General features: G+C 49.1%; 1 protein-coding gene across 8 annotated transcripts in view; it reads left to right on the forward strand.

Moving 5' to 3' along the window:
* Window positions 1–19,906, forward strand: part of Eri3 (ERI1 exoribonuclease family member 3) — a 140,536-nt gene that overhangs the window by 109,839 nt on the left and 10,791 nt on the right. For 5 of the 8 annotated variants that reach the window (XM_090335014.1, XM_090335016.1, XM_090335009.1 and 2 more), the window contains one exon: window positions 4,242–4,374. In XM_090335014.1, the coding sequence (XP_090191140.1) occupies window positions 4,242–4,374 (133 nt within the window). The remainder of the gene's footprint in view (window positions 1–4,241; window positions 4,375–19,906) is intronic. The other 3 variants (XM_090335010.1, XM_090335012.1, XM_090335013.1) reach the window with 1 other exon arrangement.

Consider the following 19,906-nt stretch of genomic DNA (forward strand, 5'->3'; position numbering starts at 1 on the left):
TTTTAGCCCAGTTCTGTCTGCCCTTGTGGCTTGGCATTGGTGTCTGAGTGGACAGGACTCAAAGCTTCTCTGAGCAGGAACCCCAAGAATTAGGTATGCCTGACTACACAGCTGGGCGGGTGGACCCTGATAGCTGTTGGTACAGCTGGAGAAGTGGTACCCAGAGAGTCTGGAATCAGCACTGGAAAGAGGTTCAGGGTTCAGGCACAAGGTTGCATAGGGAGCTTGCAAAATAGATTCCTCACACATACCAATCAAAATTGAAGGACATGCCAGCTCTGGGCCTCTTTTTTTTTTTAATTTTTTATTGTAATTAATAAAAGGGTTACATGATATTTGCCAGGTAAAAGGTGCATTAATTCACATACATTGATACCCTTTCACATGTCTTGGTACCCATTACCCTCCCCCCCACCCCTCCCTCCCATCTTGGTTTTCCCCCCTTCCCTATCAAATTTCAAATAACCAAATACAAATAAATTCAATATATCAGATAACAAAGTGAGATACTATAACAATATGAGATAACCAAGAGACAGCAAGCTCTGGGCCTCTTACTCCCATTCCCCACAGGCTGGCAAGAGAGAGGGAAAGAGCAGAGACATGAAGTATGGCGTGGGGGGGGGGGAATGAAGGGGTAAAGAGGATCCCTCCTGCCTCTGCAGTTCTCCTTTGTCCTTGCTCTGTTTTCTCTCCTGTCATCTGTTCTCTGTCCTCCCCAGTACAAGTTTCTCTCCAGCAAGCTTTCCTTTCATCCTTCAGCCCCCTTCATTGTCCCCCATGGGCAATCCACAGGTCTCAGCCTCCCTGATCTCTAGATGTCAGCCTGACTACCCATCCAGAATCCCTAGAGATACAACTCATACCACCTCTGCTAAGATTTGTAGACAGATGTAACCTCATCAGGAGGGAGGACAGGAGGGAACAGGGAATGGCAGGGTAGGCAAAATTCCTGAAGGAGAGTCTGAGGCCTATATGGGAGGATGAGTATATATGAGATATCATAAACACATATACATATGCACATCTGTGTATGCATGTATACATATATACACGTGTATCTGTATGTGTATATATAGGGAAAGGGAAACGCTTCAGAAGTGACTACTGGGGAGTGTGGGTGCAGCTACCTACATGTATAGGAAGTACATGTGAGGGTCTGAGAAAAAACATCAGGAACGTGGGTTGCTTGCTGTAGGGCCCTCTGTGTCCTCTGGGTTGCTGTCTGTGAGTGCTGGTTGTGTCTGACAGGTACCTGGGATGGCAGGAATTACGAGAGATTTGAGGTGCTAGATCCCAGTTTTAGGCCTAGGCTGTTCCTGTGAGGTTAGTTGTCCTGTCCAAAAAGGGTAGGCCCTGGAAGAGTCAGTACCTGGGGGAGACATGCTAAGGTTCTCAGCAGGGGCAACAGCAGGGGAGCCCAGACTGAAGGAGAGCAGTTTTAATTAACCGTTTTTAATATCATTTTGGACTTGGGCTGCTATGTGAAGGCCCCGCTGGAAGCAGCATTTGTAAAAATTAAATCCCTCTTATTAGGAACTTGGCAGACCTATGTGCACATGCCATCCCTCCTCCACTTCATCTCCTCGCCCTGAGGAAGTGCTGGATCAGGCTGTGTCATGGCAGCAATGGGATGTCAGGCCTTATTTGGGAATGTGGAATTGTGTGGCATAACACCTTGGCCACAGTGGAGAACCAGTTGATCTCACCCTCTTTCTGACAAGCTAGGAGATAGACTGCCCTTCCTGAAAGGCATTGGTTAGGCAGTCCTGGACTACCACCCTTTGGGTAGCTCTATTCCCCTTCCTGGCATCCCAGCCCAGGTCCACCCTGGCCCTGCTGGGCTCTCCTGCCCTCCATCCCCCTTCTTCACATCTCAGTCTTTGGAGGATCTTTGGGAGTCATAATTACAACAATAATCTAATCATGGTGACGCATCGGGCAAGCGCCTATGTTATCTGGAGTGGTCCTCCCGCTTAGCTGCGGTAAGACTCAGGATGACGTGCAGATAACGTTGAGCTTCCCTGTCCCTGAGCCCAGGCAGAGTGGAGGGGCTCTCAGCAGCCCTGCCGCCCACCCGCCACTTTAAGCCGGGAAGCGGCAGCACCTGCTAATGCAAGTGTTTAATATTTGATGGGCTGGGATAAAGCAGGATCACCTTCGAATTGAATTGAGTGTCAGCCGAGAATCTATTACTGAAATTCGGGTGTGATTTGACAGCAAAGTAGACGATGTTATTCTTCACTAGTTACTGCAATCTTCTCCTCGACATCACTTAAATATTTTTTTCTTTGCTTGAGTAAACACACATTATCCTTCTTTTTTCCCCCTTCCTTCCCTTTTTCCTTTTTCGAGGGGGAAAAAAAAATCATCCAGCTTGCCTTCTCCAGGCTGATAGAGTAGATTGTTATTTCTTTATTTGTCCTATTAAATGGAATTTCTGATCGTTTAATCCGGCCTTTGTAAGTGATTTTAAAGTACTTGAAAGGCAGCCGCCACTGCTCTCTGGCCCACTGCGCTCCAGCCTCAGCCTAGCTATGCTCAGTGGTTCCCTCCAGCTGTGCCTCACCCACTGGCTGCATCTCCTTGATGCCTGTGTCCAGGCTCTAGACCAGCACCTACCCCTTGAGCCCCACATTCATCCTCCTGTTGTGGGTACAGCTGTGGCCTGGGAGACCATGGAGGAATGTTACCTGGGAGTTAGGCTCTGTATGGTACTTCACAGTAAAGGAAAATGGTTTAAGAAGGTACAGAAGTTTGAGTAACATTGACTTCTAGTTTCCTAGTCTTTGGGGCTGGAAGGTTGGTTCCTGCAGCTGGGAAAGAAGGGTATTGGCTCTCTGTCAGAATAGGGTCTGGACCCTGACACAGACACTGCATCCAGCCTCTGGTCTTTTGTATCTGACCCTGTGCTGGACCCTTTCCTGTGGGGGTCTTGTGGGTCCAGCAGTGAATTGTGGGCACTGTAGTGCTTATCTGAACAAATCACTTTGGTTTCATCATTGGACTCAACATGAACTTCTAGGAATACACTCATGCTTTAACCCTATAATCACCTCAGTACATGCTGTTACCTTCTGCCATTTAAGAGGATAGGTAATGTTTAAAGAGTCAACCACCATGTCCACTGACAGAAGCCCCAGACCTTGTCAGTAGGCTAAGCCAAAACTAAATCTAATGTAGCCTTGTTATAGTATTCTAACCATGTCAGTCTCTTCTCTCTGGGTCTGTTCTTTATGTGTGACATCGGGCCAGCCATGCTGGGCCAGCCATGCCTATAAGGGAAGATGTTGTTCCTAAGCTGCCTCTGTTCCCCTCAGAAGGAGGAAGCTGGTGGTGCAATAGGGAATGGAAGGGACAATGGAGTGCTGGGGGCTTGAGCAGATCGATGCCCCCAGCACTTCCTTCCCCAACCCCAGGAAAACAATTAAGTACAGATCGATGGGTGGCAGCTTTGAATATGCATAAGTGAGCACTTGACCTTCAACAGAGCATCTGCTCCCCCCAACACTTACACACACACACACACACACACACACACACACACACACACATACACACACACACACACACACAGCATGCATGCACGCATACACACCATGTACTACTTTTCCCCTCACAGCTGCCCAAGTCAACCAAATGATCTCACTTCCCTCCTCCATTGAACCCACACATAGCATTTAGAGCCCTTTACAGTCTTGCCTGCTTGGAGGCAAAAGCAACTTGGATTCTAGGCACCTCATTGGCAAGTTCTTGTTTCAGTATTCCCAACTATGGAGTAAATTTTGGATACATTGGTCTCCAGGGTCCTTTCTGAAGCCAGTCTTTATGACCAGTTATACTAGGGGAAGGAAGTCCAGAAAAGTTCTAAGGACTCTAGAGATTTGAAGATGTGGAGATATGCAGAAGGGCATATGATGAAGGGGTGCAGTGATAAGGGGAGGACTCCTTCATAAGGAAGATCTTAGTAATTGGGGGGGGGGCTTTCTAGAGAGGAGCCTCTGCAGGGGTACATAAAAGTGTTAAAGGACTGTGATGGGAAGAAGCCCCAGAGGAGGGATTCTGAAGAAAGATGGGTTTTCTGGTGGGGAAGCTTTAGTGACAAGGGAATCTTGTAAAGGGAATCCTATGAGGTAGTGTAAGACAGGGCAGGAAAATCTGGGGGCTGGAGGAAACTTGGTGAGTGGGGTTGGTTCAGGGGTCAGGATCTCCGTTAACCACTCTTGCCTCCTGTCTTCCAGGCTTACAGCTTCGCCATGGGCTGCTGGCCCAAGAATGGACTTCTAGACATGAACAAGGGCCTCAGCCTGCAACACATAGGCCGGCCCCACAGCGGCATTGGTCAGTCCCTCCACAAATCCCCCTGGCAGCTCGGTCAGTCCCCTGCCCGCATGCCCCAGTCCCCTGGCATGCAGAGGGTTTATATAACTTACTCAATGACCCAACAATGTTTTCATCATAGCTGGGGTTTGGGGATCAGGGGGAGGATGGTGGAATAGAAAAAGACCTCTCAGAACACATCAGAGGGGTATGGGCTTTAGGTGAATCACAGGTGGCTTGGGATGCAAGTTCAGGTCCCCCTTCCCCATTGTCTGCATCCCTGATGGGCAGTGTTGTCAGGGATGTAGGCACATGTTGGCTTGCCTACCCCCACACCCTGTGTGGAGCTGGAGGAGGCTGTTTAATATTGTTTCAAGTCTGGCCACTAAACTGGACGATCAATGGGAGTTAAGGAGATGAATTATTTAAACCTTACCAGCTTTTAATTAGTCGAAGTCTTTCTGACCGATGGCTTCGTCCATGGGGTATTGACTCCCCCACAGGAGCAGCAGCCTCCATTGAATAGTGCCTAGGTTGGGAGGGGCCATTTGGGGTACCAGGTGGGGCTACAGCTTCAAGAGGTTTCCTGCTTTGGGAAGATTGGAGTGGTTATAAGCTTCTGATACTTTGATATGCATTATGTCTGCCTGTGTGTGACACCCTTAGCTGTGTATCTGTTTATCTGTCTGAGTATAATGTGCCCATGATGATGTATTCTGTCTGAGGGTGTGTGTATAATAATGCCTTGTATTTACCTGAGGGCAAGTGTCTTAATTGTGGAAGACATCACCAGCCTGTGTATGTATCTGTCAGAAGGAGTGTCTTCATTTCTGTGTATCTTTTTTTGTGTGTATGTACATACATGTATTTGTGATTGCTTTCAAGCAGCTTCCTTGACAAGGCATAGGCTTTGCTTCAATGCCTTGGAGGATCCAAGTGTTCCTAAATGGCAGTATGACCTGATTACTTTAGGGAAGATATCTTTGGTAGAGGCATTAGGAAATTGGAAGCACCTTATACTCACTAGCTCCCTTATCCCTTCCACTTTCATTCGTGCCTAGTAGGTGCTGAGTATACTGTATACTGGGGAGCTTACATTTTGGGAAGAGACAAAAGAACAAAAGAGGTACTTGCCGTCAGCATACTAAAGGCGATGATTAAGACACCTAGGATACCCCAAAGGGAGGTTTCTCCTGTTCTCAGTTTTCAAAGTTGCTTTTGCTTCATAATTTACATCTCATGTATTCCTGGGGTGTTGCATATCATTCCTGTTGAGATATTCCAAGACTCTCCTGGGGTCCAGGAAAAAAGATGAAATGGTCATTAAGCCTTGAGATTGTGGGGTACCCTCCTTAGTTCCTGTTCCTATTCCCGCTCAGAAGCCTTTTGGTGCAATCTACATATGCCAACAAACCATCTAGGTAAGAAAAGTCAGAGAGAGGACACTTGAGATCTTTGAAGGATAAAAAGAAATTTGCTTGACAAAAGAATGAAGGAAGGGTATTCTAAGTTGGAAGAATGTATGTAGAAAGACCTGGGGCATGTGAAAGCCCAGTATATTGAGCAAATAAGTTTAGATATCAACAAGTAGTTTCCCAGTGCTGGAATATAAAATTTTATAGAAGACAAATGGAAATAAGCAGTTTGAATGCCTGATTAAAAGTGGTAATTTTCTGATGCCTTGAGTTCAGTCTCTACTACCACAACCCCCCAAAATTGATTTTTATACCCTCTGGGAATTTGAGGAGACATAAAAAGTATATGAAAAAACAATAAGGTCATAGCTCTTATTCACAATCAGGCAGTTTGTTCTGCATAAATTAGTTCTTAGTAGGTGTTTATTAAGTGCTTATAGAGGGATATATACACAGTTGGATGAGTAAATGAATCAATGGAAGAATCATCATTCTTCCACAAGGGTGACACCAGAGAGACGCAGTGAGAAGGCTTACAAAAACGGAGTCTGGTGGTGGGAGGAACAGCAGGACTGAAGTCACACATCCTACAAGGTCTTGAGCTTCATATCCTGCTTCTGTGTGCAGGTGCATTCTGTGTCCCTCTGCCCATACCATTGCCCCAAGAGACTCAGTGCTACCTTCCTGTCTGTTCACTCCTGTTGACCCTGGGTTAAGGTCCCTGAAGTAACCTCTCCCTTAAAGAAGGAAATGTTTCCATCTCTCCCTAGAGGAGAGAGGGAGAGCTCAAGGCTCTGCATGACATGAAGTCTTGGCTTTGAATGAAGAGCAGCTCTAGTTTTACCATGTCACACCTTGGGACTTTGAATGAGGGGCAGTGCTCCCTGCCTTGTAGGGCTGTTGGGAGAGGTCCAGGGAGTAGCCTGTGTGAGGGGTTGGGTTAGTGCCTGGTCCACCACAGGTGCTCAGAGAGCTTCCTCTCTGTAGCCTGCCAGGGCATTGGTAGTTCTTGGCACTTGGTCTTTGTAGTCTTGGAATGAAGAGGGCTGCCCTGCCAACTCCCAGCTGGCTCTGAGGTGTGGGTGAGGGTGTTTGGAAGGGAAGGAGAATGCAGGGCATTAATTGGGCTGGGAGAGGTGGGGAGGGGAGGTGTGGAGTTTGAGCAGTGAGGTTAATGGCCCTCGCACCAGAGAGACAGCTTTAATGAGCTTCAGCTGGCGGTGCCCTGAGTTACTATGCGTGCTAAAAGGGTCGCGCTGTAAGAGTTTGATGTGGACTGCTTCCTAGCCCTGGGGTCAAGGGTCAGCTCCTGTCACTGGCCACTCAGGCTGGTCCTCAATGACATGGTGCTAATTAACTGTGTGAGGAGCTGCCAGCCTAGAGTAGGGAGTGGTATGTGTGTGGGGGGCAGGGTGGAGAGGGTGAGACTGCATTGGGTAATGCTGGGTGAGGCTTATGTAGATCCTACACTTACCCATCTCTAGGGTCTGCTGGGTTCTCCCACAGTCCATGGGGGATGATATTGGTGGTGTGGACGTATTGAGAGGAAGGAGGTAGCTTGCTGGGAGATAGGGCTGTAGGTTGGGAGGGGGTTGGTAAGATAGTTACACATTGGAGGGGAGCCCTAGGAAGATTTAGAGAGGAACTGACTTAGGCTTGTCCTTCATTCCGAGCAGTCTGGTAGTTGGTAAGGAAGGACTGGTGAAGAGTCCATGGATGGGGAGGTCAAAAGGAAGGTACAGTACAGTAAGGTAAGCAAGAGGGCGTGGGTACTTTAGAGCCAGTAGAGTGGCTATGAGAACAGAGGCAAGGAGCAGGTAAAGCTTTCTTTCATTAATCACTGACTTTGCACCTACTGTATGTCAGGACCTATGTCAAGAGCTAGGAATGACTTAGTAAAGATCACACAGTGCCCTTGTCCCAATATAGCTCACAGATAGAATTGTAGGCTTAGCCCTAGAGTCTGATAGACACATTGGTTCAGGGAGGGTTGGTGGTGTGGACTCTTAGAGGCTCATAAGCATGACATCTTAGCAGGGCACTTCCCCCTGTGTGAAGGATTTGCCTAGAAAATGTGGCACACAGGGTGGAGCTGGAGTGGGACGTACAAGAGGAAGAATTGCCTGCAGGTCCAACTACTGACTTCCAAGGCAGTGGAACTCTGTCAGCATCCTCGTTTTGGGCCAAAGTCTCTGAGGCAGAGTAACCTCCACAGGAAACTGCCGAGTGGCCCTTCCTTTCATTTCAAGCAATAGGGTCAGCAGAGGGCTGATGTTATTTTATATTAACTCATTTCATTTCACAACACTCTTGTAAAGGCAGGCATCTTCATTCTGTTCTTACAGATGAGGAAACAGGCTCACGTAAGTGACTTGCCAAAGGTTACACAGCCAGTTGAATTGGGGTGTCAGGATTCAAACCCAGGTTCACCTAAGTGCAAGCCTGAGTTCTGAACTGAATCACTGCTGACCCAGGGCTTTTATGGTGGTAGTCTTTGTGCTACCAAGAGATGGTATAGCCAAAGACATGCTCCCTTCTGTCATTTTTCTCAGCATCACATGAAACATGCTCACCATGACAAAATGTGGCCGACAGCTGAGGAGGAAAGGAAACAGAGGCATTGCTGTCCATCTACTCTGCTGTGGTTACCTTCAGAGCCAGGGCCCTGTGCCTGCTGGCCTGTCCTCATTCTGGCTGTGACAGCTTTTTTCACAACTAGAATCCCAATCTCTCTGTGATTGCAGTCTGCTCTTCACCTCTTGGCCCAGGAAAACCGTACCCATCTTTTAGGAGCCACCTCCTCTGGGGCTTTTCTGGTGCTCCTCATGTGAGTGTACAGAAGACATACTTGACCCCCTATCATTTGCTGAGGTATAATTGGGCAGGCCCTTCATAGTTGGCCTCTCTGAGGCAGGGCCTAGGCTCTTTCCTCTCTTTCCTTCTGGAAATGTGCACAGGAAATACCAATAAAAGCTCACCTGCTCTTGTGACAGGGTGGCCCCATGGACTGCTAGTTTCAGCTGGCTGAGTGAATAACTGGAACCTTCTCTGATACCCAGCTGGGTGGTCTTGCATGCAAGCATAACCTCTCTGCTCTGGGACTGAGGAGGGTCTTTCTGAAGCACATGTCCAGAGACCAGAGGGCTTTCACAAGTTGCTGCCTACTATAGCTGGAAGCAAGAGAGCTGGGCTGGTGGGTGGCAGGGTGGGGGTCTGGCCCCAGGGGCAGCCCTGGCCTGTGGTCTCCCATAAAGCGTGGGGTATCTATCAGAGTCCAGTCAGAACACATTAACTCTGCGACACAGATCTCATTAGTGCCTGTGAGAGGTGTCACTGTGGGAGAATTGTCTGCTCAGGGAGACGCTTGTACCAAAAGGAAGAAAGGACAGTGACAGCCTTTTCTCTGCCGCCACGCTCACTGGGCTGCCCACCCTCCTCCTCGGGGGGAGGGGGAGGGGTGCTGGCTAATGAGCTCATCTGCACTCAGGCTTTGCCTTCCCCTCCTTGAAGTTTCCCAGGTCCCTCTGAAGACCTCAGGCCTGGGATTAGCACACACCAAAAGCCAGCTTCGCTCTTGCCCAGCGGGGAGTTCCTTCTGATCACCCTGCTACCACTACCACAGGCAAGGGGAAGGAGGCGGCACCAAGGCAGAGGCCAAGGAGAGAGGGTCTTGTGCCCCTGGGGATGCTCAAGCCCCTCAGCATCCTTTGACAATGACCATGTCCCCTTATCTGCAGAAGAATCCTGCTTCTAAGAGTTGTAGTCCTCCTCTCCCCTGACTCCATGGCATCTGCCAATTTGGCAGTGAGCCCCTCTAAAGGCAGACACTGGCTGAGGGGTCAGCAAGTGACAGCTGGACCTCACAGGACCTAGGACTTTCTGGTTCAGGTAAAGAGAGCTGAGCTCAGGCTTCAGAGTTAGCAAGACTTCAGCGTTTAGGCCATTGGTAAGCTGAGATGGTGAAATATTGATTTGAGTCCCCCATAGACCCTTCATGTGTTTCTCCCCATCTGTCCCCAAGAAGTGTCTCTCCATTAACCACTATTACCATCCCGCTTTGATCACCTTTAGGGCCAATGGGGAGGAGTCAGCCCAGCTACCACTATGGAAAGGGACAGAAAACAGCACTAGAATGTCTTCCCCACCAATTCTTTCTGGTATGGCCCTGAGAAAGTGATAAATTGAGGGTGGATGGCCTTAAGAAGACTACAAGATCTCCACTGCCCTGCCTGAATACTGACTGGGGCCCCTTCCTTCCCTTTCCCTTTCCCTTTCCCTTTCCCTTTCCCTTTCCCTTTCCCTTTCCCTTTCCCTTTCCCTTTCCCTTTCCCTTTCCCTTTCCCTTTCCCTTTCCCTTTCCCTTTCCCTTTCCCTTTCCCTTCCTTCCTTCCTTCCTTCCTTCCTTCCTTCCTTCCTTCCTTCCTTCTGAGCTGACTCCTGGGACCCTAGAGGGACACCTGAGGAATTGGTTCTTGTCAGAAACCAGGCTGTATTTTTCAGTTGCAACCATACAGGGGAGCAGGGAGGAGATAGATGATGGGCGAATTGTCAGATAAAGGAAGGTTTAGGTCTGTGTGTATATGTGTTCTTAGTGGGTGATGCATTGGGAAGTACAATCTTTGTTTCCCTACCTTCCTAGCCCCAGGCTGGCCTGGCCTCCCCTTGTCTGTCTCTGTATCTTCTGTCAAACCATTGCAGACATAAATGACAAAGAAATCAGAAAGACAGATCAATGCTGGCCAAATTAGCACTTGCAGATAGACTGTGCGGGGGATGTCAGCGCCCTGACCCCTGGTGATCTTGCAGCCTCCGCTGCTGATATTATGCAAATTGCATCCATCTGGCAGGACCCGTGTACTGGCTGCTTCTACTCAGAGGAGTAATGGGCTAGGGGTGGGCGGGAGTGTGGAGCAGGAGTCAGAGTGTGTGCATGTGTGAGCATGTGTGAGGGTGTGTAGTGCCCACCAAGCACTGGGCGGTGATTGAATGATTGACAGGATAGATAAAGGGCTGCATTGGATTCCTTTGGGCTGCAGGATTAGGAGCAACCACAGATGTAAGATAAACTGGACTTCATTTCAGTTTATTTCTCTCCTTATCCCCTCTCCCCACCTTCACTTCCCGAAAAATACAATCTCTGTAGTTTGCGTTTTCATCAATATTTGCAAGTCATTACCACTGGTTTAAGGTGAGAGGCAATGTCAGGGCCCAGATCAGACCAGCCCCCCTGAACAAGCCAGGCACCCTGAGAATCAATTCCTAGAGCAGCCTTCTCTCCAGAGATATTCACAGAAACCCTTTCCCGGGCCTACCTCATCTGACCCAATACAAGCTGGCATTCCTTAAGCTGACTTCCTTACCTTGAAGCTCCTGCATGACATCACTGTGCCCACACCTAGTCTGAAGGCCCCCTCCCCCCTCCCCGGACTGCTTCTATGCTTCTGCAGAGCTCTGGATCCCTCCTACTCTTGAACCTGACTGACCTGAGCCCAACTCCAGCTGGGCAAAATGAGTCCTGAAGCATAGAAGAAAGGATTTTGTCACATATGCATTCTACACCTTTTATGAAGTACAAAGGGCTTTGTTTCTGTTATCTCACTGAGTTTTCAAGCCTTGTGATAGGCTATTATGTCTATTGTTTGTGAGGAAACTGAGGCTCTGGGAGGTTGTCATTCATCTCAGGTTGCATAGCCAGCAAGTGGGAGCACTGGGAATTAATACACAGATTTCCCCTGGTTTAGGCTTTGTACTCTTCACTCAGCCCTGTCACTTTACTCATGTGCCTCCAGCCCTAATATCCAACCCATCACCATGCCTAGATCCACTGAATGTGCTATCTTGGATAGCAGGCAGAGGTGTCCCATCAGCTCCCAGCCTGTAGACACAGACTTGGGCCTTCTGCTTGGCTAAACCAGGTTAAAGGAAACATGAGCCAAGAGGCCTTGTGCACAGGCTTTGTGTCTGAGATAGTTGGGCTGCAGCAAGGACACACGGAGGACAGAAATCACCGAGGAGCAGAACTAGTCACAGTACATGGCACCAGGCCCTAAAGTGGAGGTCCTGATGTAGACCAGTTCCCTATGACTGAGGGCCCCCTCCCAAACTGGGTCCCTGCTGTACCCTCCCACTAGTCAGGGTGGAGATCTGGGAGCATGTCTGGGGACACGTGTGCAAGGGGAGCTTGTCCTAATGAGGAGAACATGGCTGCTAGTTAGGCAAGGGGCGGGCAGGAGCCGCTGAGTTGATTGAAGGCAGGGGCAGGGGTCAGACAATTAGGCCCAGATCCGGCCGTTTGATGTGAGTTCTGAGGCCTCAAAGCCTCCCTTCAGCTGGCTCCCTCCACTCCCTCCTCTCCCTCCTCTTTCCTTTCTTCTTCTGCCCAAAGGCAGAAAGGATGGAAACGCTTACACTTGCTGTTACTATTATTAAACCCTGTGGCCAGCCCGCCAGACCCCAGGACTCCTGCCCACAGGGGGCACTCAAAGCTCCAGGAGGCTCCTTGGGCCCCAGAGGGTGCATCCTGCCAGAGCCCAAGGCCAGGCCAGTTGAGCCCAAAGGCAGAGTAACCCTGCTCTCTTGCCTCTGAGGCCAAAGTGAATGGAGCTTGCATTCAGAAATTAGGCCTGGACTGCTAAGACTATATCCCAGGCCTGCTTTTGCACATCAGCTGCTTAGTTCTTTTCCATCCTGTCTCAGAGGCGGGGTGAGGGCGTGGTTTATTCACATCCATACCCCATCACACAAGTGGTCATCTGCAGCAGGCAGGCCACACCCTGCCAGTCGGTAAAGACACAGAGCCCGACGACACTGTGGCATTCACAATGCTGAGAACACTGGGTGCTAAGTTCCCTCCCCCAGCCAGCAATCAGATCTTAGGATGGTGGGTATCAGGCCCTTAAAGCTCCCCATCCTATAGGAAATAGGCCGAGAGAACTGGCACTGACCACAGAATGAGAGGAAAGCAGGTTGGAGCGGGGGCATTGGGGAGAGGGAGGGTGGGAGCAGAGATAAATGTTAGCTCATTTCTTCCGTAATTAGTTACTCCCTCATCCCCACGTTGTAATTGTGAACAAGCTGTAATGTTTAATTAGTCTGTAAATGAAACCCCAATTTCATAATGGCCTGGCTGACAGGGCTAAGTGAGCAGGGGAGGAAGCAGAGGGGAGGTGACAGAGGAGGGTCTGTGGAGGGAGGGGGACAAGTAGGGAGATCACCTCCTTTTCTCTCCAGTGGATTCTGGCCCCTAGAGGGGGAGACTCTGTGAATGGGCCCAGTCTTGCACATCTGCCTTTGGTCTTCTCTCCCTGGCCCTTCCTACAGAGGAAATGCATTCTCCTTACCCAAATTCAGTGCTCCTGATTGGGACAGTTGACTCCAGGTGGCCCCAGCAAGCTCCAGGTCCTTAGATTTACTCTTTACCCTCCTCTTCTCTGCCCCCCCTCCTTTCCCACCCTGCTCAGGCCATCCATCCAACTGAGACCTGGGCTTGACACCTGACACCTGGGGCCTCAAGATTTGGTCTGGCACACTTAAAGGAGTCCAGGATTGGCTTGGGCCCCTCTCCCTCCACCAGTGTGAGGTCTAGTGCCCTACCCCAGACCAGACCCACTGTCTGGCTGTGTCACTGCCACAGCCTGTGTTGAACCGGAGCTGCCGCAGGGGGGAGCACCTAGCCCCACAGCTGCCTCATCCGTCTCTCCCATCTCCCCCAACATCCTCTCCACTGCACACGCCCCCGCCCCGCCTGCCGCAGCCATAAATCTCAATTTACGAGGGCAGCTTTGGTGGGGGAGGGAGGCAGCACCGCTAATGATGGTACCTCAGTCGGATTTTTCATGTTGCACAGTCATAAATTTTTAAGAACAGCATGGGCAGCACGTTAGCAAGTTATCGAGGCTGCCTCCATGCTGGCTGCCTGGCTCCCAGAGAGGAGAGCAGAGACCCGGTGGGGCAGGGGCGACATTCACAGCAGGGTAGGGTGGGGCAGGCCATGGGCGGTGGCCTGCTGGCTAGGACTGGGTGAATCCTGGGACATGGTGAGGCAGTGCTGCTCTGGCATCAGGGGTGGGATCAGGCATGTGGGCACGCAGACCATGGTGTTCAGGAGCTGCTGATGGATGCCTCTGCTCCAAGACTTGACACCATGATGTACGGGGAGCCCCGAGACATATGGATTTTCAAAGTGGCCACTTTGACTAGAATTACAAACCTCGAGCATGTGCACTGTGAGGCCCCGCTCCAGCAGAGCTGCACTTGCTTCATAAACCAGGGACCTTTTAGTATCATTCTGAGGCTCCCTAGAGTCACCAGAGAATAGCCACAGAGGGAGGGAGCTCATCCCCCAGGAGCTAGGCTGGTTAAGGCCCCCATTCCAGGTTGTGTGATCCTGGGCAGGTAGGTCATTCTCCCCACAGGCTTCAGTTTCCTCCTCTTTAAAATGAGCCTGACTCGCAAGCTTACAGAAATTAAGTCCCGTAAAACCCTAAGGACAGATTAGCTGCTTTGTTCATCTCTACAAAGGACATATTTGGGGAAAGGGCTGCATGAGAGATGGTAGGGCCCTTACTTTATTCCGTTGTTCATTCCGCAAGTGTGCCAGAGGCAGGTGGAATTCCTTCCTGGAAGATGAGGTGAGCACTTTGGCTAAGACAATGTTACCCAGGGTCAAGAGGCCACATCTAGCCCTAGCCTTCTAGGTCCTGAGCATCCTCATTGAAAGCCCTGAGCCAAGTGCTCACCTGGGTTCCTTGGTGTGCACAGTTGAGAGTTACTGGTCTCCATCACCTCAAGGGTGTGCTAGAAGCAGAGAGTAGGAACCTGACATTCCTTAAAGGAGTAGGCCTGGGGTCAGAGCCCGCCTCTGGAAATCCACAGCAAGAGGATGAGAAATCAAGTCACTGGAGTCAGCACAGATAGTGAGACCATCTGTTTATATCCAGGTGTTCTGAGTGACAGGCTGGTGTTCAGGACACAGTTGGCTCATTTAACAGAAGAGCCCCAGGCTGAGCCCTGTGAGCTGAGGGTAGTATCTGTCTCCCTGGACTCAGGCTTACAGCCTCTGTCATGCTGACCTCTCCTGCCCTCTACAGCATGGAAGCACTGTGTGGTTAAGAATTACTTGCTTCAAAGTTGTTTAATGCTTCTCTTCCCATCGGACTGTAAGTTCCCTGAGGGCAAGAACTTAGATCTCTTCTGTTCACCTGTCCCCAAAGCACAGCATAGTGTCTGACAAGTGTAGGCAGATAATAAATAAAATGTGCTGTTTTGAATTGAGTTAAATTGAGTTGAGATGGCCCTGGCCCACCCCTGGGTGCCAGGGCGGTGGAGGTGGCTGGGGAAGTGCCTGGAGCTGAGGTGTTTCCCATTAGTTCTCATGATTAATTCACAGCCGCACTGCGATGGAGTGGGTTTGTCCCCAGTCAGCGCCTCCACTGGGGCCCACCTGTTAGCGACAAATAAACAAAGGGGATAAATAATGCATTGGGAGCTGAGCCAGGCAAGGCGGCAGTATTGAAATTAATAGGGATTAGCTGAGCAGCTTGAGGATGAAATATTTACCAGGTGGGACTGGACTTAGGGAGGGCAGCTACCCTTCCCAGAGTCCCTCAGCCGAGCTATGTGCTTCTGCCAGGCATCATCATCAAGGACTGGGGAGCCCTAATGCTCCTTACAACTACCCTACAACTGGTGTGGTCCTAGGAAGTCTGCTGGCACAGAGTATTGGGGAAACCAAGATATCAGGAGGAGACAGGTAGGAAAGAAGCTGAAGCCTCTACACTATGGAAGCTGGAAACAAAGACTGCAGCTGGCTTTCAGGGGCTTTGGATGGAAAATATGAGGTTAGAGTAGGTTCACCTGTGTTCTTATCCCTCTCCCCTCCTCTCTTCTCCAGGCCTTTGTTTTATCCACTCTGCACAGCATTCCAGGAGGCCCCATGTAGATAATCCGTCCAGGAGGCTGTGGTGTAGGGGTAACAGGTAGTCAGCCCTAGGGCATCTGGGTTGCTGTGGGATGCACAGGGAAAGCACCCCAGAGGTGTGCGAGCAGCCGGTCTCCAGAGGTGGGGATGCATTTTCCAGGCAGAAGGAAGAAAATGTGAGGTCAAGAACCTGAACTCACTGCAGGCCCAGAGAGAGAGAAAGATGAGACCCCAGGAGTAAACAGGGCCAGATCCTCCAAGCCTTTACAAGAGTGTTTGCATATTAAACTTTTTTACTTTGAACTAATTTTTATTATTTTCAAGGAAATTTCGTGTTTCACTTGCCCAGCTTTCCTAATGTTAACATCTTGTTTAGTCACAGTACAATTGCCAGCACGAGGAAATTAACATCGGCTCTGTACTATTGACTAAGTGAAAGGCCTTGCTTTCTTTTCACTGTGATTTCCATTCATGGCCTTTTTTCTGCTGTTGTCGCAGGCAACGAGATGAGCAGGTCTGCGGTGGGAAGGGACACTTGGGGGGAGCACTGCTTTTTACCTAGATGAGAGATGGTGTGGCCTGGGCTACAGTGGTGGAAGTGTGAATATATGTTTATAAATTATTGGAAATGGTATGGTAACGGAGACCTTAGGGCTAGATGAGGTTGCCGAGGAAGAGAAGAGAGGGCAAAGGGGAGAGGGCCGATCACAGCCCTGCACTACCCTATATCTGAGAGGCTGTCAGAAGAAAAACGTTCCCAGTAACCAGGATGGGATGGGATGGAAGGGGGCGGTACTGACGCTGAAAGAACAGGGCTCCAAGGAGTATCAGTCAAAGCTAAGGAGCCCTCCCCTCCCAAGGCCACAGGGGTGAGACTAGTGAGAAGGAGCTTTAGAGAAAGTAACTTTGGAAAAGAGACCTTGAGTGCCTGTCAGTGGCTGAAAGCTTGGGTACCGGCCAAGCAGGAAAAGCAGCTAGAAGGAGCCTTGTTCCCCCCATAGGAGATAATTTATCTGTTGCCCTGCTTAGGAGGAGAAAGTAATGGAGATGACAGCATTGGGTCTGGCTTGAGAGCAGAGAGAGCAGGGGAAGAGGGGCAAAGGAGGGGCATTCCCTGGAGAGCCAGGTGCTTTGTGTGATGTCAAAGCCCAGATGAAGAAGATGGATAGGCTTTAAAAGTGATGGCAGGGGGAGCTGGGAGTTTGGCCTAGTGGTAAAGTGCTTGCCTAGCATGCATGAGGACCGGGGTTCGATTCCTCAGTACCACATACATAGAAAAAAGCTGGAAGTGGTGCTGTGGCTCAAGTGGCAGAGCTCTAGCCTTGAGAAAGTCTGGGGACAGTGCTCAGGCCTGAGTTCAAGCCCAGGACTAACAAAAAAGAAAAAGAAAAAAATGCTAGCAGGGGCCTAGGAATGTGGCCTAGTGGTAGGGTGCTTGCCTAGACGCCCAAAGCCCTGGGTGCAACATAAAGCCCTCAGTACCACATACACAGAAAAGGCTGGAAGTGGTGCTGTGGCTTAAGTAGTAGAGTGCTAGCCTTGAACAAAAAGAAGCTTAGGGACAGTGCCCAGTCCTGAGTTCAGGACTGGCAAAAAAAAAAAGTGATGGCAGGCTTGATCCCCTCTGAGAGGGGCGAAGAGCAAGCTGCGTGTATGCAACAGGATGTGGCTCCAGTACAGTAGCAGACAAGGCTGTCTCAGTCTGTCCAGGCAAGAGTAATGGTTAGGGTGTTTGTTGATGGTGTGAGGGACTTAGACAAAGGAGAGAAACTTTGCAGTGCCCCGAGGGGCAAAGGGAAGGAGCACATTGGGTTTGAATGGTGAGGTGGTCTGGGCAGTTTTACATTCAGAAGAGGCCATGGCTAATCTTGTAAGTGGCACTGATCTATAAGATAACAATCTTACAGGCAATACTCAACCTAGATGCATAGTGAGAAAAGGAAGTTTGGGGTTTCCCAGACAAGAGGATCACAGGCAGAGGGAACAGACTTGAGACTTGAGGTTATTGACAAGAAAAAGTTTGAAATGATGGACCATAGAACTCTTACTTCAAAGCAAGTATTATGTTGCTTCACTAAAACCACACGATACATACTCAATTTCCTTTATCCTCACTGGATAGATCCTCTCTGTAATTAAGACATCATTTTATACCCAGTTAAAAGACTGTTTGCTTTCTTCAGATGGGCTCTTGCTGTGTAGCTATATAGTGGCCTGGAACTCACCACCCTCCTGCCTTAGCCAACTAAGTGCTGGGATTACACACGTGTGCCACCACACTCAGCTAAATCTGCTTATTTGGTTTTACATTCAGCTAAGTATGGCCTTATCTCTAAGCTCTGCCAATGAGAAAAAGGAAATATGGTGAGCTGGGCCTCCAGGAATAATATTAGGAAAACCACTCTGTCAGGAAGTTCTCTATTCTTGTCTTTCCTGTCTCTTCCGTTTTCCTGGAATGTTTACGTGATGGTATATCTCTAGCAGTTATTTTTGACCATGAAAATAGTCTAGGTGGGCCGAGAGCCATGGCTCTCGCCTGTAATCCTAACTACTCGGGAGGCTGAGATCTAAGGATCTCAGTTCAAAGCCAGACCAGGCACTAAAGAAGGTGAGATTCTTATCTCCAATTAAGCACTAGAAAATGGGAAGTGGTGCTGTGGCTCAAAGGACAGAGCAGTAGCCTTGAGCTGGAGCTCAGGGACAGCACCCAGGCCCAAAAAGGAGAGAGAGAGAGAGAGGAGGAAGAGGAGGAGGAGGAGGAGAAAGAGAAGAAGAGGAAGGAAAGAAAATAGTCTAGTGGGCTGGGAATTTGACTTAGTGGTAGAGTGCTTGCCTAGCATGCATGAAGTCTTGGGGTCACTTCCTCAGTATCACAGTAACAGGAAAAGCCAGAAGTAGCACTGTGGCTCGAGTGGTAGAGTGCTAGACTTGAGCAAAAAGAGGCTCAGGGACAGTACCCAGGCCCCGATTCCATCAAGCCCCAGGGCTAGTAAGAAAAGGGCGAGGGGGGGGGGGCGGAGAGCAAGGAAATGGAAGAAGGAAAGAAAACAGTCTGGGCATGGTGGTACAGAAAGAAGCAACTTGAATCTGTTGATTGAGGAGTTGTGAAGATTTTTAGTTAACTGACATTGTAGGCCACAAACTAAAACACCAGCCAGTCTCTGTAATACTTTTTTTTCCTCTCGTCTTCACATAGATTTTAGTCCAGACTTGATTTCTTTTCGTCTTTTTAGTATTATGTCCTAATATATAGCAAGAAACAATTATTACTTCATATAACAATTATTACTTCATATAAGAGAGTTTCATCATGATGCATCCATGCCTATGTATAACGTACTTCAATAATATATCATTTGACCCAATGATTCTAGAGCATGAGGGTTACCAGCTTCTTTGCCTAGAGTAGCAACATCCTCTCTGCCCTTGCCCTGTTCAGTGAGTGAGTTGTACATCAGACGTCCATTCCTTCCCATCTTCACATTCTGTATCAGTTAGCACACTTTCAAATGTGAGAAGATAGGCCATGGATTGTCTACTTTAAAATATCTTAAATAATAAGGGGATTCATTATCTCACAAAAGAAATTTAGAGGTGAGTGATTGATCTAGCATCTCATCCTTACATCCAGGAGCCACATTTTCTTCTACTTTTAGCTGCAGCATGGTTTTCACTGGCTAATTGCCTTCCAACTGGGAGATGGCCTCTGCAGTCCTACACACTGTCACATCTGCAGAAACAGCCAGCAGTACAAAGATCCCCCTCCCCCAATGCTTCTTTCATAGGAGTGAAGACATTTTACTTGAAGGGTTTTCATGAACTTATCTCTCAGGTCTCATCAGCTAGAATCCCTGCCTGCCTCTACCCTAGTGACTGGCAGGGGTAACAGGATCACCCCAAAGTCTCCTAGTTTGGAGGCTTAACTTAAGGCCATAGTGAGCTTTGCCAGCATGGCACAAGAATGTGCAATCCAAAGTGGGCAAAAGATAAAGTGAAGACAGGAGGAGTTATGTTCATGCAGAGAGCAGAGGTGTAAATGGCTTCTAGCTTCCAGTAGTGAAAGAACACATCTGTAATTATCAGAGCCTAGGAATGTTTAGATTTAGTATGTCAAAGGGAAAATAGTAGGATATTTAAAGATTTTAGGGTATTTCTATGGAATTGGTAGAGGGGACAAAAAGGTCCAGGAGCATAGTGATAAGGTCAAAGAGAGGCAGGCAGCACAGCTTCTCAGAAGTTACCATGGCAGGCT

Source organism: Megascapheus bottae, chromosome 6 (genome assembly GCF_031878675.1).
Source record: "Megascapheus bottae isolate mThoBot1 chromosome 6, mThoBot2.hap1, whole genome shotgun sequence".
In the NCBI taxonomy this organism is placed as follows: domain Eukaryota; kingdom Metazoa; phylum Chordata; class Mammalia; order Rodentia; family Geomyidae; genus Megascapheus; species Megascapheus bottae.